Source organism: Sebastes umbrosus, chromosome 1 (genome assembly GCF_015220745.1).
Source record: "Sebastes umbrosus isolate fSebUmb1 chromosome 1, fSebUmb1.pri, whole genome shotgun sequence".
In the NCBI taxonomy this organism is placed as follows: domain Eukaryota; kingdom Metazoa; phylum Chordata; class Actinopteri; order Perciformes; family Sebastidae; genus Sebastes; species Sebastes umbrosus.
This window is the reverse complement of record NC_051269.1, coordinates 24,096,557-24,114,896: the sequence shown is the minus strand read 5'-3', so window position 1 is coordinate 24,114,896 and position 18,340 is coordinate 24,096,557. Positions and strand designations below refer to the sequence as shown.

The 18,340-nt window shown below is 39.0% G+C and overlaps 1 protein-coding gene across 1 annotated transcript; it reads left to right on the top strand.

Annotated features, from left to right (window-relative positions):
- Positions 1-8,561: 8,561 nt before the first annotated feature.
- LOC119494260 (astacin-like metalloendopeptidase) lies at positions 8,562-17,668 on the top strand. Its single transcript, XM_037780007.1, has 10 exons — positions 8,562-8,686; positions 9,347-9,416; positions 9,583-9,750; positions 11,697-11,849; positions 12,485-12,528; positions 12,624-13,307; positions 14,290-14,386; positions 14,765-14,950; positions 16,086-16,235; positions 16,388-17,668. The coding sequence occupies exons 1-10, from the start codon at positions 8,650-8,652 to the stop codon at positions 16,452-16,454; spliced, it is 1,656 nt and encodes a 551-aa protein (XP_037635935.1). The 5' UTR covers positions 8,562-8,649; the 3' UTR covers positions 16,455-17,668.
- Positions 17,669-18,340: the final 672 nt, after the last annotated feature.

Here is an 18,340-nt window from a genome sequence, read left to right as displayed (position 1 = left end):
CACTTTGTCTCAATTATTATATCCATTGGTGATTGAGCCTCTGACAATTGCAATAACAACACAAACAAATGAATGGAATCAAAACTGTAAGTAAAGTGTCATGATCTTATGTTTTGATTGTATTTTGTTTCCTGTTTTATTTTGTAGGTTCCCCCCTCGTGTCATATCTCATTTTACTTCCTGCATCTGTGTTTTCCTGCCTTTGACATCGTCTGCCCCACCCTCATCAGTTTCACCTGTCCCTAATTAGTTCTGCACACACATCACCTGTTCTCACTTCCCCAGTTAGTCAGTCACTATTTATACCACCTCAGTTCCTTTGTTTGTTTTTGTTCTCCTAGTGTTTCCGCATTCCGTTGTTTTGGAATAATTTCTGTAACCAGTCTGATTTAGGACTCAGAGCTATACGTCTTTGTTAATAAATCATCAAACTGTCCCTGCTGCCACCTCTTCAGTTTATTCTGCATTTAGGTCCAAACCTGCTTTCCTGAATCATGACATAAAAATCATACAATAGCTCTGTTTGCAGATGATGTTATCTTGTTTTTTTTTATTTTTTTATTTACACTAGTGCAGTGCCCGCTCAAAAGCTGAATGGTTGGCCTGTGATGTTGCTGCTTGCAACTTCCACACTCGACCCTGCGCTTCCTTTGGTTCTGAGCAATACCCCTGCTATGACAAAGTTGCATCATATGCCCAAGTCGCAGCTACTCACAGTCAGAAACACCGGTGAAATACACTCTGGTTCACGGAAAAAAAACACCAGGGGCAGACCTTTACCTGTAGATTTGTTATGATGTTAAGATATGAAAAGTATTGAATTATGGTACTATTCTAACTCATTGTACCCGAAAAAACTTACAAAATGCCCCCAGAGCACTTAAACAAATATGCAACTCAACTGTAGCTGTACTACTTACTGTGCACTGCTACTTCAGAGGAAAACATTGTAGTACTACATTTACCTGACAGAGAAATGTTACTGGTTACATTGCAGATTCAGATTTTACTCACAAAATATAACAAGTATAATATGACGATATGATGCTCCTCAACACCCGATCATTAACAAAGAAAGCCCCCATTCTACATGAACTAGTCCTGGAACACGCATTTGACTTTCTCCTGCTATCAGAAACATGGCAACAACCCAATAATTTTTTATCCCTTAATCAAGCAACCTCCCCTGGTTCTGGCTATATCTGCAAATCTAATCCCTCTCATCGCAAAGGCAGTTTTGCCGTCCTATTCAAACAGAATTTCAGGATGATAAAACTCACTCTCCCCACGTTCTCATCATTTGAATTGCTAGCATTTAACGACTGTTGCTCAGTGACTATCATCCTCCTTTACCGGCCACCCAAACCTAACTCAAATTTCCTGTCTGAACTGTCCGAACTCCTCACACTAGCCGCATCCCTCTATTTATTCTTTTATCTCGTCTTGTTTTTATTCTTGTATTTATTGTTTTTATTTCAAATATTTTTATTCTCGTACTTTTTTTGATCTTGCACCTCCCCATATGCCATCTACTGTGTCCCCTCTTTTATTGATGACTGTGCAGTATGAAAGTGTATATGTCTCGGTGGACTGCAGAAACTAAATTGCCCTTAGGGGATAAATAAAGCTATCTGTAGCTGTATCATTGACCTACCCATCTGTAAGTTTGCATATGAATTCATCACATGCTTGAGCCTCACTCAGAACGTCACCTTCCCCACATGTCAAAGACATACACGTATCCTTGACCTGGTCTGCTTTATCAGTCTACCGGTACTCAACATCCACATGTCCCCATTTCCTCTGTCTGATTATAACCTCATACAGTTCACTATTCCATCCCCAACCCATCAGAGAAATTACCCTCTGAATCACTAGATCTATCAATTTCCTTCAACTCTCAGATATGCTCTCTAGTGTTCTCCCCCTGGAATCGACCCACACCTCACCTGATGATCTCGCCAATAACCTCAACTCCACCCTGCCAAATCATCAATAACTCCAGCATAACCCCTCTTCTCTACAGTAAACAATCTTCTCAAGCCCCATGCTGATGACTTCTCTACCTCTACACAAGATCAATTCAACTCATTCCTTACATTTTTCGCCGACAAAATCACCACGATTAACAAATCACTTTCCCCTGTGCCGGACCCAGCAGCACCTACCCCTGTTTAGCGGACACCGGAGCCCTTAAAGGTCCCATATTACGCAAGATGCACTTTTTAATGTATTTTAAACATACTGTCAACATGCATCCCTGCTGTGTGTCTAAAGACCCCAAAAGTGTCAGAAAAGACCATCCTCTCTCTTTTTCTCCAGCTCCATCTATCAGAAAATTGGTCTAAAATAGAACCAATCAGATTTGTCTCCCTTGTTGACGTCAACAATTTTAGTATGCCATATAAGGATTTCTGGGTTGAACCGGAGAACAACCTCTAGCTAGGTGACCCCGCCCACAGAGTCAGTGCTGATTCTCTCACTGTCGCGGCCAGCAGGACGGTATGCGTGAAGTTACTACGACCGTTAGGATTCACAGATGCACAGTAATATTAGTGACACACTGTAGCAGCTCCTTTGCAGTTACAGTGTAACATACTGTATATATATTTTTTTCTGTCACACTTACTGTCCTAAACCTTGATATTATTACATGACAGTATAATCTAACAGTGAATCTGCCATGTTTTACAGGTCATCTGAGTGACCTGATGCTTGGCCCTGAAGCTCCTGTTTGACGAGGTGTTCCTGGACCCACCAGACTCTCCTCACAGACTGAGAAACCAGCAGAAGCAGCATCAGGCTAGTCTCTATATCCACATGAAGACGTGGGTCCATGTTTACTTCCTGTCAGCTGATATCATTCACATACACTGCAACAGGAAATAAACTGGGACACATTTGGAATGTTTATGTTTACAACTGTGAATGATCAATAAAGTTTCCTAACTCCTAGACTTTTTCCTATTTTATACTTTGAATCACAATCGATTGTTCAATCTTTTGTCATTAATCAACAGAAAGAGTCTCAAAGTAAAAACATTTCGACAAAGTCATCTAAAATATAGAACATCGAAGGCTGGATATTTATGGTCAATTTATCTCTTGCTCATTTGATTTTCCTTTCAGAAATGGATATTAAAAACAAAAAAATTAGTGGTTATTTGATTTTCATTTTAAAATACAAAAGTTAAAATTAAAATACAAGGCATTTTTCTTTTTCATGGTCAAAAAGGGATGAGCAAAGTGGTTTGATTTCTATTTTGTATAACAAAAATGGAATCACCGGCAAACAGAAACAAAAAAAGGCAAATTTTGTTCATATTCTGAGACTGGATGTAGTCAGAACGCAAGCGCGCTGGCCAAATGTAGGATTGCTAGTGTGCCAGTGTTGCTTTAGATGCAGGATAAAATGTCCATAGTCAAATCGCTAGCCAATGCTAACATTGTAGTGAACCTTTGCACAAACACATTCAAATGGCACAGATTGAGAGCTAGTGACGAACGTGGTGAAGTTAGTGGAAGTATACCAGACTATGTTTGGTTTTCTAAATGAGGTGTTAACAAAGAGTATACAAAAAAATGCATATATGGAAATCAAAATAAGTATAAAACATGTAATCCATGTCCCTTACCAATTAAAAGGGAAAATACAATAACATAGCAATACATAGCCAACAAGACATTACAGTAGTTTACCAAAGATGTAGTAGAAAAATGTCAAATATTGCATATTCCCTGAAAAAAATAGATATAAATGAGGGCTGTCAAAGTTCACACGATAATAATGTGTTAGCGCTAATTTGTTTTAACGCCACTAATTTCTTTAACGCATTAACGGAACTTGTGATTTTTAGGTTGTAGCAGCTCAGTTTTAAAGCTAGAGTGAAGATATTGGCATCATATGAAACTAGAAGGAACCTATGGAATCCATTGGTACCAACCATGTCATACTAGCTTGTCACAAAGAGGGCTTATTAATGCTCAAAACCTACACTAAATTTTGGCAAGAAAAAAACTGGCATGGCCATTTTCAAAGGAGTTCCCCTTGACCTCTGACATCAATGAAAATGGGTTCAATGGGTACCCACGAGGCTCCCCTTTACAAACATGCCAATTTTATGATAATCACATGCAGTTTAGACAGCTGTTGTTGCCTGTCAGGCTTGAGTTTGCTATGTTATGATTTGAGCATATTTTTTATGCTAAATGCAGTACCTGTGAGGGTTTCTGGACATTATTTGTCATTGTTTTGTGTTGTTAATTGAATAGCATATTAAAATAGCTGTAAAATGAGAAAGTTTGTGACCAGGCAGCCATGTTGAGAAGTTAAGGAAATACCAAGCACCGCCCACCAGCCAGAGCAAATTTTCTCATTTTACAGCTAAGCAGAACACTACAAGATGTTTCTGAAAACATTTGAGGCAGGAAATAGGCATTACAGTAACAGAATATTGATTCATATTTGATCAGCGCTGCCTAGTTTGACCGTGATCGGAGTTCGTGAGTGATTTACAGCTGCTTCCTTTGAATGAACAGCCAATAGGAACGCTCAATAGTATAGCTCTCTCTGAAATGACCTGTGATTGGCCAAGTCTCCCATCCCAAGCTAGATTTTTTAAAGCCTCAAAACAGAGCCATGATGAGGTGAAGAAGTCTAGTTTTCTCTCAGAAAACTTGAATTACAATATGCGGAAAGGTTATTATGACATTTTTACCCAATGATGCCAAAAACATTCTGCCTACTGCAGCTTTAATTTAGATTAAATATTTGAATTGATTAACAGCAATAATATGAATACATAGGCATTATAAAAAAGAGAGAATCATTAAAGCCATAAGACAATACATAAGACAAAATATCACTGTGCCTCCTTCCAGTGAACTACAAAAACAAGGATTCACCTGTTTTCTTGTTGAGTAGTGTTATAGACGTTGGGAGGACAGAAAGCTAGAAGCGTTTGCTTTTACATTTGCTGGCTCTGTATTGTCTCCCTGAAGGTACTATTTCATATTCAGAGTACAGAATGTGTGACGGGTCCTTCAGAATTCTATGTGCACGTCTGATAACAGTACTTTCATAGATAGTGTGAAGGGACGGATTGCCTTTCTGCCCTATCACTTTTATTGCTGCTTTCACCATGTTATTGATTCTCGATTTTAACTGGACTGTGAGGGTGCCATACCAGGATGCCATACCATATCTAATTATGCTTTCTCCAAAAATATTAGGCTCATGAACTACTTATGGAAGAAATGTGATTTATCCCACATCAAAGTTAAACGAAAAGGTTTATTCTTGGTGTCTGGAAGGGAATTTGACATTGGATTTACTAAAAACCTACACAGTAAAAGTAGTTCATAGTATTTGTGCATGTAGTCTAACAAGTACTAAATCCAGCAGTATAAGTGGCTTGAACTACTTATAAGAAACTTTGATGTGGGATAAAACCCATTTCTTCCAGATGTCCTGAACACAAATACAGTATTTCAGTCATTGTCTGGAATTATTGAAACTGTCATATTAGAGCATCTCAGTTATGCAGAAATTAGCTATTTGAAGGTACAAATGTGGGATATTTACTTGGGGAGATTTTATTTTCAGTATGGCTTTAGTCAGAGATGTCCTGAACACAAATATATCAGTCATTGAATTATTGAGCAAAGTCTTTTTATAGTACCTCAAATATCCAGAAATTAGCTATGTGAGGGTACAAATATGGGACTTGTACATGGGAAAATCTCTAAATTGATACAGTAAAATGTTTGATTTTCAGTATGGCTGTAGTTATAGATGTCCTGAACTCAATTATCAAAATAAAAAAATAGACATTCCCCTCACAATTTAGTGGTATTTTTCATTTAATTGATAAGGGCACACGGGTAACATGTTTTTACTTGAATATAATCTAATGAATCTATATCTATATTCCATATATGCATTTTTTTTGTATACTCCTTAACAAATTATTTTGAAAACCATATGGAGTCACAGGTGTATGCTTCTGCTAACTTCACCACGTCCGTCACTAGCTTCCAATCTGGGCCGATTGAATGGGTTTACCATGAATGTCAGTGTATAGGTGCATTCAAATTGTAGCGTCAGCTGATTTGACCACGGAGATGAGAGTGTCAGCTGACTTGACCGCAGTCTTTTGTATGATATGTACGCAGATATTTCTGTGGATGACAGGCCTTGTTTTGCCATGTCTAAAATCGTATCAGAGTAGGGTTCCAAAGACATTTTAGCCTGCATCTAAAGCAACACTGGCCCACTGGTAATCCTACATTTGGCACTTGTGCCTTCTGACCACATCCAGTCTCAGAATATAATATATAAACTGAACTTTTTTCATTTGTTTTCTATTGATTTAATTTTTTTGTTGTACGAAATAGAAAATAAAAATCAAACCATTTCACTCATCCCTTTTTGACCATGAAATTATTTTTGGTTTTAATACCATTTTTTGAAAGGAAAGTCGAATGACCAAAAGATACATTGACCCTTGTGAATCAAGGCTGCTGCTGTTGTTTGAGCAAACTGTATTGGTTAACTATTTACTGTAAACTGTTTTGTTAACAAAAAACATGTGACATACTTTTAAAATACAACGTCCACTTTTTATTTGATTTTATTTGGTTCAAATCATTCAAGCTCATAAGCCACAAGAGATATTAAAGCACTGAAAAGTAACATGAATGACATGACTCCACGTCATTGCAGATCAGATTACACATTTAAACACCTGCCCATAAATGTGAATCACATCCATAATGACTATTATTTGTTGAGGTGTGGCCATCACTCAGATGCTACGCCCAAATATTTCATGAACTGGCTCACCTGTGAAAGTTGCATCCAGCTGTACATTCACGACTTCATCACCAGCAGCCTCCTAATTTTATTCCACCTCTGTGTTATGAAGGATTTTCGATAGAGTTGAATACACATCATCACATCAAATCCTCCACCAGGAGTAGCGTATTCAGTGATTTACTGGTGAAGCAATGATTGTAACAAATTGAGCTCATGGATCAATGGTGGAGATATGGCTTCTCCTCATCATTTCAGTGGAGTATTCCTTTAAGATGCTGGGATCTGAGCCTTTGGAGTAAACCAAGGTCATGTTGCAGGTGCATGTCAGGACAATTGGATGCTTTGCAGCAGCTATTAAACAATTCTCATTGGTGTATCATGAATATAAGATCATCAAGTCTTTAAAGTTGAGTTTTTTTATTTGATTTATTTCATTCTATATTTTAACATGTGTATGCATTGATGGCAAAGGTACGTGATACTGTACTTACCCAAGCAGGACCTCTTTCTCTGTAACTTTATTTGTCCTTAATGCACACATAGCAAAATGAGTACCTTTGTAGCATTATTTACCAAATACATTGTGCTGACATTGATTCATTCTGGTAAATGATCATGGGAGTTAAGGGGGGGGGTGTTCCATCCATCCATCCATCTTCAACCGCTTATCCGGGATTGGGTCGCGGGGGCAACAGCTCCAGCAGGGGACCCCAAACTTCCCTTTCCCGGGCCACATTAACCAGCTCTGACTGGGGGATCCCGAGGCGTTCCCAGGCCAGAGTAGAGATATAATCTCTCCACCTAGTCCTGGGTCTTCCCCGTGGTCTCCTCCCAGCTGGTCGTGCCTGGAACACCTCCCAAGGGAGGCGCCCAGGAGGCATCCGTGCTAGATGCCCGAACCACCTCAACTGGCTCCTTTCGACGCAAAGGAGCAAGGACTCTACTCCGAGTCCCTCACAGATGACTGAGCTTCTTACCCTATCTCTAAGGGAGACGCCAGCCACCCTCCTGAGGAAACCCATTTCGGCCGCTTGCACCCGCGACCTCGTTCTTTCGGTCATGACCCAACCCTCATGACCATAGGTGAGAGTAGGAACGAAGATTGAACGGTAGATCAAGAGCTTTGCCTTCCGGCTCAGCTCTCTTTTCGTCACAACGGTGTGGTAAAGCGAATGCAATACCGCCCCTGCTGCTCCGATTCTCCGACCAATCTCACGTTCCATCGTCCCCTCACTCGCGAACAAGACCTCGAGATACTTAAACTCTTTCACTTGGGGTAAGGACTCATTCTCTACCCAGAGAAGGCATTCCATCAGTTTCCTGCTGAGAACCATGGCCTCAGATTTAGAGGTGCTGATTCTCATCCCGACTGCGTCACACTCGGCTGCGAACCGATCCAGTGAGTGCTGGAGGTCGCAGACCGATGATGCCAACAGGACCACATCATCTGCAAAAAGCAGCGATGAGATCCTCAGCACACCGAACTGCAGACCCTCCTCCCCCCGACTACGCCTCGATATCCTGTCCGTGAATATCACGAAGATGTCACGGAGATGTTGAAATTATTATTTAGGCTAGTAGATATAAGTAATTATGGCACTAGAAGAAGAGAGGGCAATTTCTCTTCTATTGTCTTTTGTTTGTACAAGTGACCAAGGTACTCTGCTGTTTTGTACAAGGAAGCACTACATGTTCTCATGCCAGAGTGTACTGACACACCCACAGAAGAAGACACAGTGTTATTGTTTCCTTGTCACAAGCGTACAAATTACAGTACTTGCAGTCATTGAAGGCAGTCTCCACACAGGTTAGACACTAACACATCATATTCAATGTGGACCTTCATCGTGGTTTTCATCCTTCTGACAGGTAAGAACATCAACCTCTTATATTAAATTGACACTAAAGGAGATGTGTATGATGTGCTTCGAGAAGGATATTCTTTGTACATATCTGTGTATACCTTTGTAAAGATAAGACTGAATCACCTCAAAATCATGCCAGCAGCACTACTTCTGTGATTGTATTATGTCAGCGTATTCTCGTACAACAGTTCGTAAATATGATATCTTAGAAAAAAAGTATTCCTCCTTTTTGGATCATTTCCACTCGTTACATGCATACAGGCTTTTCAAAATAAACTTCCTTCTTCATTAGAAACAACTTCCTTAGATTAAGGCAAGAAAGCTGCTTAGTTAGGCTGAGGAAATATTGTGGTTTGGCTTAACATAACTCAAGAAGTGGCGTAAATACGTATCTTACATGACAAATCAATCAAAATTGACTTCTTGTTTCACACGGGACACAAACGGCGGTCTCCTGGGTAAAAGGCCGATATTTTTTTATCCACCCTGACCTTCTCCCTACGTGGCATTTGCCGTTTGTATTTCCTGGTTCGCGATTATGTAAAATTACAGACAAATTAATTTCTTGGGACATACACAAATTACAGTGCTTTACTTTTCATAGCCAGCCTGATTATGTTGATGATGGTGATTATTAATCCACTTAACCACATGTTTTTTACAGGTGGACACAGAGCACAGGACATTTTGCATCATGCCTGTCCAGATAAACATGTTGTGTCTCAGATTAATAGGTAAGTTGTACATAAAGTTGAAATCATATATACAACTTCTGTATGATTCAGGAGAGTAATCATCCTGCACATTTAACTATATATTATTTACTATCATACCTTTACACTGTATATTTCACTGGTACCTCTGATCCTTCTATTAAATCATTTTGATTCATGTCAACAGTCCCATTGACAAATATCGCCAAGTGAAGATTGAGTGCAAGGCTTTCAATGCTACCTCAGGCTGCTCCTGGTCGGGTACCCAGGACAAAGAACTCAGCAACAACTGCCTGGCCAATCATGTAGTTGCTGGCGTCTCCAGCAGTTACAACAGCAAACATGGAGACAGAAGGTTGGTAGCTTGTTGAAATTATGCATTCAGATGTATGATGAATTATTGTGGGAATTTTAATTTAAATAATATGCAAGCACAGTTATATGTCATTACAACTGAGATGATGAGTTTATTTTCAAACACATATCCATACTTGATGCTTTCACTTGTAAATGTATCAATTAATCAATTAAAAGCTTGTCAAATACCAATATTTACAGGTAAATATTAAACTCATAACTTTACATTTTGAAGCATAAAAAAATCGTACACAAGCTTAACCCTCCTGTTGTGTTCCAGTCGAAGTTGATTTATTTACAAGTTTTCTCCCTGAAAAATGTAGTTCATGTAATCTGATTGTCATAAGATTCCATGACTTTGTCCACACAGGGCATCTGAACACACAAAATAAATGTTGGTAATTATCATTAAGTTTTGGGTGTTTTATTTAAGTGTTGTACACCTGTGCTGTTCCCAGGCCATTATAAATAGGGTGAGACTACAATCAGGCACACGCCCATTCATCCTCTCCCAGACCCCCACATGCTTTTATGTTTGAGCACATACACACAAACAGTCTGAAATTTATAAATATAAATATACACAGGACATAATTAACGAATCACAAGAAGCAATCAGTCAGACGACAATAGAACAATGTTAAAAAACAGTTACATTCAAGAGCGGAGTAGTTTGTAATCATGGATTTAAAATCACCTATGGTTAAAAATGTGTTCACTTTATATGTGTTTTGTAAAATGTTCCAAGTTTTTCCAGCACAAACACCAAAAGCAGTTTCCCCAAATTTTGTGTTTGTACATGGGACTTCAGTTGAGTAATGACTAAAGGACCATATTAATAAGGGCATGATGTATGACGGCAAGTTGCCATTAAGGGCTTTATAAATATATATTAAAAAAATGCAAATATATATACAAAAAAATGCCTATCATCCTTTTTAAACTTTAACATAAAGTAGTCAGTGATAAATAGTACAACAGGTTTCATCTTAGTATTTGTTATAGTCAAAATAATCCATACATTATGCTGTTTTTAGTCTAAAGCTAGTTGTATGAGCTCAGGTCAATGAGGCCTACAGGCCATAATAGCAAATTGTCACGTTTGCGGAAAGCAGGTTTGGCCTTAAGCTCAGAACAAATTGAAGATGTGGCGGCAGGGACAGTTTGATGATTTATTAACAAAAAAGACTTACAGCTCAGAGTCCAAGATCAGGTTGAGAACAGAAATGAATCCAAAACAATGGAATGCTGAATAACCAGAAACACTAGGAGCAAGGCAGGTACACTAGATACAAAGAATGAACAAAGACGAAACAACAAAGAAAAAAGGTGACGTGGTAAAAAGTACCTGGCTAACTGGAAAAGTGAGAACAGGTGAGCAGGAGGTGAGCTGAGTACAGAACGAATTAGGGACTGGTAAAACTGGTCAGGGCAGGGCAGACAATCAAAAAGGCAGGAAGTCAAAACAGACAACACACAAGAGGAGAGGACTTTCAAACTAAATCAGGAAACAAACTTTAGCAAAAACCCAGGACCTTGAAACAAATAGATGTTCAAAACGTGTAATGTTCCAAACAACTTAAGTTGATAAAAAAAAGATCTAACACAACATTGGGTGATAATACATGTATTATTATGGATTTATAATCAGCTATAATGGGACGGTCATTTTGGACCAGGAACACAAGGTAAATAAACATAAAATGAGCCTAACAGGAGGGTTAAGGGCATTGCTTCTTGATTAAGACTAAAATATGACAAGCTTCCACACTTAAGCGGAGGTCCGAAATCCATCCGCACACACTTTCCTGACAGCATTTTAAGGAGGACTGATGCTGTTATTAATGCAAATTACCCCTAACATATCTTAAATGCTAAATTCTAAATGGTTTTAAGGCATATTTGAAAATGTATAATTGTTAACTTGATCTGATCTTGTTTCAGTTGGAAATTACTCTGCTGCTCTGCTCCAAACTTTATCACATTTGAATGTCGGGAAACCCCAATGGTCAACTACCTTACTGAAGACTTCAACTGGGAACTCCCTGCAGGCCACTTCCTAACAGGGGTCCAGACTTACCAAAAGAATACCAATGGGTAAATATACTGACAACAGAAAGTCTAGCCCGTTCTCATTCCCAGGGCATCAAATAATGACGGGCATTGGCGTTCGATACCGCCGCACGAGGAACCACTTAGTGCCGGTATGAAGCTGTTCCATTAACTACAATGTAAACCCAACAGTAAGCGCTTCAAGAAAGTACCGGGAGTGTGGTGACATAGTTTAAAGAGTGAAAAGACACATACTGGGCGGGCGGGAGGGGAGATGGATTGTTCCAACAAACACAAGGCTTTCATCCAGGAGACTTCTGTTTGTGTCCTGTGTGTCACTTTACAATCAGTTGTTTGTTTGTGTCCTGTGTTCATAATGTTCAGTGTCATTTTCACTGTACAAACGTAGAAGTTTTAAGCACATTCATGTAGTTCTTTCCTAAACCTAACTATGGTGGTTCTGTTGCCTGATCCTAAAGTGACGCTAGGTGTAACCAGTGGTGACTGTGGGCGTGACAAAGCGGCAAAGTTAAACAGTCTGCATCTAAACCAAGGATCTTTATAACATATATATTGTGTACCACTGCTGCCAGTTGAGTAGAGCTATTATTGATGAAATTAGTAATGAATACCTCAACGTTCTAAATACATCACATAATGACTGTTTTTTTTATTGATAGAGATCATCGCTGGAGTTTCAATTACTGCAAAGGAACAACAAAAGGTAAATTGTTTATTTATTTGTATATATATGATAAAGATAAACATAGTTTATCAGATACATTTAATTTGACTAAATCTTTTTCAATCTATTTTTAGATACCCAGACAGGCAACACACACATCCTTACTATGAAGCAACCAGTAAAAGACTTTTTTATGAAAGGAGATCGTTCTGTCCGAAACAAAAGGAATGCAAAAATCTGTGAAGGCTGCAGATGGTCAAAGATACATGAGAAGGTTCAAGTGCCATATACCATAAGTGATGCCTTTACCTCCCACGAAAAGACGACTATTCACTGTGCAATCAGGGAGTTTGACATGACCACCTGCATCCGGTTTGTTCCTCATAAAGTGCAGCCAGACGACACAGACTACATCAGCATTGTGAAAACAAAAGCAACATGTGAGTCCCAGATTGGGCGAGCTGGAGGCGATCAAGAATTATCTCTGGGTGAAGGTTGCGTTAAAGTAGGCCACATTCAGCACGAGCTCATTCACGCACTTGGCTTCTGGCATGAGCAAAACAGAAGTGACAGGGATGATTACATCGAGGTCAACATTGAAAACATCGTGCCAGAGCAAATAAAAAACTTCAGAAAAGTTGAGACAAACAACCTCAATCTTCCATATGACTACTCCTCTGTAATGCATTATGCACGGAAAACGTTCTCAAAGAATGGAGAAGATACCATCGAACCCCTCGATCCTTCAGCACACATAGGCCAGAGGAAAGGCATGTCAAAAATTGACATTCTGAAGATCAACAAGCTTTACGACTGCAGTAAGTATACAACTAAAGCAGTTACAGCAATAGGGAATATTCAGTTTACAAAGTAGTAGTTTTATTCCATGAGTCTTAAAGGGACTGTTCGTAACTTCTCACACGTATAAATCATTGGGGGTCGGTGTCCCATGCGCGCTCGCGTGTGGCTACGCTGTTCAGACTCAGACTCCAACACAAACTACACGGAAGCAGCAAAACCGCAAAGTTATATCTAGTGAAGCCCGTCTTGCAAAACAGTGTTGGCCGCGGTCGGAGGACGCGGGGGAGACCGTGGCTTCGGTCTCCAGGGCCGGAGTCTCTGCTGTACTCTGCTCCTCTGCCTGCCTGTTTGCCTTCACTCACACACCGCGCTCGTTCTCACTTGCTCTTTCACTCTACTCTCACGTGCATGCACGCACACTACACCCTGCAGAAGAGTTAGTTTATCTCTGAGAATATCTAGTGAATGTACAGTGGACTTTGTGCAGTAATAAATGATGCAGCTCCTCCATACCAACAGAGGTTTCCTGTGTCTTGTGAAGTGATGGGGCTCCGCAGCGAGAAACATTATCGTCTCCGACCAAAACTCCGGTGTCTCCCCTGTTCCCTCCGGGCGCAGTCAGGAGGCTGAGGCAGGAAAAGCCAACACTAGGATCAGCACTGATTCATGGAGAGACCTCTGTCTGGTCAGCTAACATTACTGACAACCAGGTGAAATATAGAGTGATATTGTGGTTTTAGCTGACGTGTGTCGCCTCACTGTTTTGAGCGATGCTCGTTTATGTCTATGTAAAGCGAGCACAAGTGTGAGCGCGAGCAACAGGGCGCTGACTTACGTTGATTTAACGGTCACAGGTGTCGCTGTTAACAAGCAATTTCTGATTCTTGCAAACAGTCCCTTTAACCATGCTGGCTTAATGTAACTTTTCCAGTCTTTAAGACCTTTTCTGTTTACATCTTTGTCTATAACTCACCAATTAAACTATCCTTTTTCTCACAGAGGATTACCTCCATAAATACGGCAAATGGGACAATAAGTTGAACAACCCATTTAGTCGCACGTGTCCTTCTGGCCAAGCTGTTTCTGGCATCACAAGGTGGGCAGTATAGAATTAATCTTTGTTAATGTTTTTACATAATGCCTTATAAATATTTACACCCATCAGGGTTGGAGCAAATGTCAAATTTATGTTATATGAACACATGATGCGTATCCTAGGCTCTTTCAAGATTGAATACCGAAATATGGGTTAATACAAGACCTGGGTTAACAAGTACCCCTGTTAAACACAGTTAAAGTAGCCATAGGCTATCTGTAGTTTAGGATTTCTTGGGCAAACAAGTGCCTTTCAATTCTTACCTTTTCAGTGATATCATGAAAATACAGGTAATTGTCTTTGTCTCTTCTATGGAAACAGAATAATACAAACCCATATTTACCCATATCTTTATTCCTCTTTCTGTTTCCACAATAGTCTCTACAATAGTAACCAAAAAGATCGACTTTGGGCTTTTTCGTGCAAGGCTTTCGAGTTAACCAGAACATGCAAGTGGTCAGCTCATGTGAACGCATTTGAGGCAGAATTCAACTTCAAATGTGGAGACAATGAAGTGATTTCAGGGACCAGCAGTACTCACAGCAGCATTTACCATGACAGGAAGTAAGTCATTTTTTTTTCTTTTCACTAAATAAAAATTGACCAATCCTTAATTTTCACCAAAAAAAAAAGGAGTTATAATTAACTTTCAATTGCAGGTCGAGTAAAACAATGCAGCTGCATTCTAATATTAACATAGTTGATAGCTACTGTAAATTACAGTTTTTCTCGATTGTTTACACACATTTTCTGAAAGCATGCCTCATACTCTCAGAACTCTACACACAAATCAAAAAACACACACACAATGGGCAAAACCCCTCAATTCTCCTGCAAAATGAAACTTTACATTCAAAACAATGTTATTTCTTCTCAAAATGGTATTTTGTTTTCAAATGACACACGCAAACCATCATATGAATAGACATTTATAAGAACCAGTTGAACACTGATGTGCTCAATGTAAAACACTATGATGAATGGAAAACACTTCTTCTCCATTCATCATAATGACTTAGGCCTTTTTTTTGTTCAGTGTTACACTTACTACAGACAGTACATACATAAGTGTGTTATAAAATAATTTAGAATATTGTTTTTATACTCAGAACACACATATACACGGTAACAAATATATTTTATTTTCCTCACAAAACCAATGTACACAGTGTACATCCCAACCAACACAAAGTTGCACATACAGTGGAAAAAAAAAAAAACTATGCTGCATCCTCTCTTCTGTTTCGGTCTGGCCACAGCACCTCATCCACATCACAAGCAATGTTTTCCCTGGCCAAGCAGCGGGGGAAATATCGCTTAGCATGTCAAATCCAGCCATGAAAAGCATCAACTGATTGCTAATTGTAACACTGTGTGACAGGTGTTTGCCCATGTGATGAGTCAGTGTGCATAGTAGGGCAATTGACTTTAGAATTTTGAATGACAGTGTGTTCCTTGTGAAAACGAGATTTTCTTCATGAAAATTGTGCCAAATGCAGAGAATTGTGTGTAGTGTTTTGAAAAAAGTGTGTTTTAGAACTGCAATTTGAGTGCAAAGCAGGAATTGTGCTTGTAGTTTAGCAGAATTGGTTCAGGGGGTTGGTGCATGAGTTACATGTTGTGGTCATTGTGTGTCAAGTACCAGTATTTGTGTGTAAACAATTGAGAAAAACTGTAACACATTGTTTTTCTATTTCAGATGGAAGTTTTACTGCTGTAGTTATCCTGGTTTTACCACGTCCAACTGCAAAACAACAGAGATCACCGACTTTAAGGAATCTTTGAGCTGGACAGCCTCCGACGACTACTTTCTAACGGGAGTGAAAAGCTCCTTTGATGATAAAACATGGTAAGTTACTTTGTAACAATTTATCACAGGGATACATCCACATCCCACTTACAGTGACTCTTAGATGCCAAACCTTTTAACAATTATTCATAATAACAATGGAATTACCAGTTTGTAAATGCTCTCAAAATGTTATTGTTTCTCGTTGACAGCGACCGCCAATGGACTTTGACATACTGCGAGGGAAACACTCAGATGCAAGAATGCAGATACCATTAAAAAGAAGGTCCCTGTAGTACTCTTAGTTTCGCTGTTCCACTACATCTTTTCCGTGACCAACGTACTCCAGTTTCTTTTAAATTCCTCTTCTCTGTTTCTTAACTTATAGGTGATTCTTTCCATTTCTTTTATCCCTTTGAATGTTAGTTTTCAAGTGCTGATAGATTGTGGTTAAACATCCAGCCAAGTTGGTGTGATTTGTTTGACACTAGAACCACCAAAGGGTCATTTTAACCTCCCTAGCGTTTTCAAATGCATGTCAATTTGTTAAAATGAAACCCCTATATCTCTCAGTGCATGACTTTTAGTAAAATGGGGTTATTAATCATATAGTGAATTATGGGGTGTGTGGGATAAAGACAAAAAAAAATAATATCATTTATACATAGAACAGCTGAGGGGCCGTTTTTACCGAGCTAGAGCTTGCTAGCTAGCAAGATAGTCAGATTTGGATTTTGGATTTGGAAACATGAATCGGAGCAGAAGATGGATGAATGTCCAAAAAGCTCTGTCAATGCTCTAGGACATGAGTGAGGGAGAATCTGATGGGGGAGAGATAACGGCGGACATGAGTGAGGGAGAATCTGATGGGGGAGAGATAACAGCAGACATGAGTGAGGGAGAATCGGATGGGCGAGAGATAACGGCAGACACGAGTGAGGGAGAATCAGATGCGAGAGAGATCAATGACCCGTCATTTTCACTGGATGAGGAGTCTTCATCTGAGGTCCCAGCGGTTCTAAGGGGGTAATGGAATGTTGGCGGTTCTAGTGTTAAATGCGGATATGCGTCTTATTGCATACAGGTATTTATCTCCTTCCATTTCTATTCCTAATGGTGTGGTACCTAGTATCATTTTGGACGGTTGTAACGTATGTATGTTTGTGACGTCATCCTGAACTGCCCCCCCAGAGTGTTTTCAACAACTTCAACCCTGAACAGACTTAAAATGTGTGTGTTCCGCATATTTCCTCCACCATTTGGTAGATATTTTGTGTTAGGAAGAGCCTCATGTTAATTTTTCTGGCAAATTCTTTCAAATATGTTGATTATGTTGTCTTTCCAATCTTCTTCCAGAATTATTATTGCCAGTTCAGTTTATTCTTTGGTGTTTTCCACATTTAGCTTTGTTTCCTGTAGGATCTTATACAGTTTTAAGATCTTACTATTTTCACTGTTTCTATTTCTGTTTATAAATTTCAGCAACCAATGCATTCTCTGACTGTTCTTTGCTCTGCTGTTTCATGAGATAGCTCCTTATTGGTAAATATCTAAAGCAATTATTGTTACCTATACTAAATTTAGTTGCTAATGTTTCGAATGAATCTATCATATAATTTGTAATCATCTCCTGGTAATTTATCCATTCTATTAGGAAACAAATCTGGATCACTCACTATCTCTCTCAAATATATGCATTCTTTATCAAATTTATATATTTTACGGATACATCTACAATTTATGAATGTATTTTCCAAACTGCTATTATTTCCGTTGTATATTTTGCATTTCCTTTAAACTAATGTAAGTTAGTGTTCCAACTGAGGCTTTATTCAGCTGACTTGGTTTCTTCCCCGTAGTCTTGTCTCGCAGGTATCCATGGATTGGGGTTACACCTGGATCATAGTTGCGCCTGCTGCTGTGGCTCTACTGGACACCCCTTAATACTGTCATTATTATCAGACATATTTCTATTATTATTACTGCTACTATTATCATCATTCTATAGATATCCATTGCTGCTATTATTATTGTAGACATATTTGTATTATTATTTCTGCTATTACTATTGCCATTCTATTAGATCCACCACTATTATTATCATTATTAGTAGTAGTAATCTACTGTTATTTCTGTTCTTACTATTATTCTATTAGATCCACCAC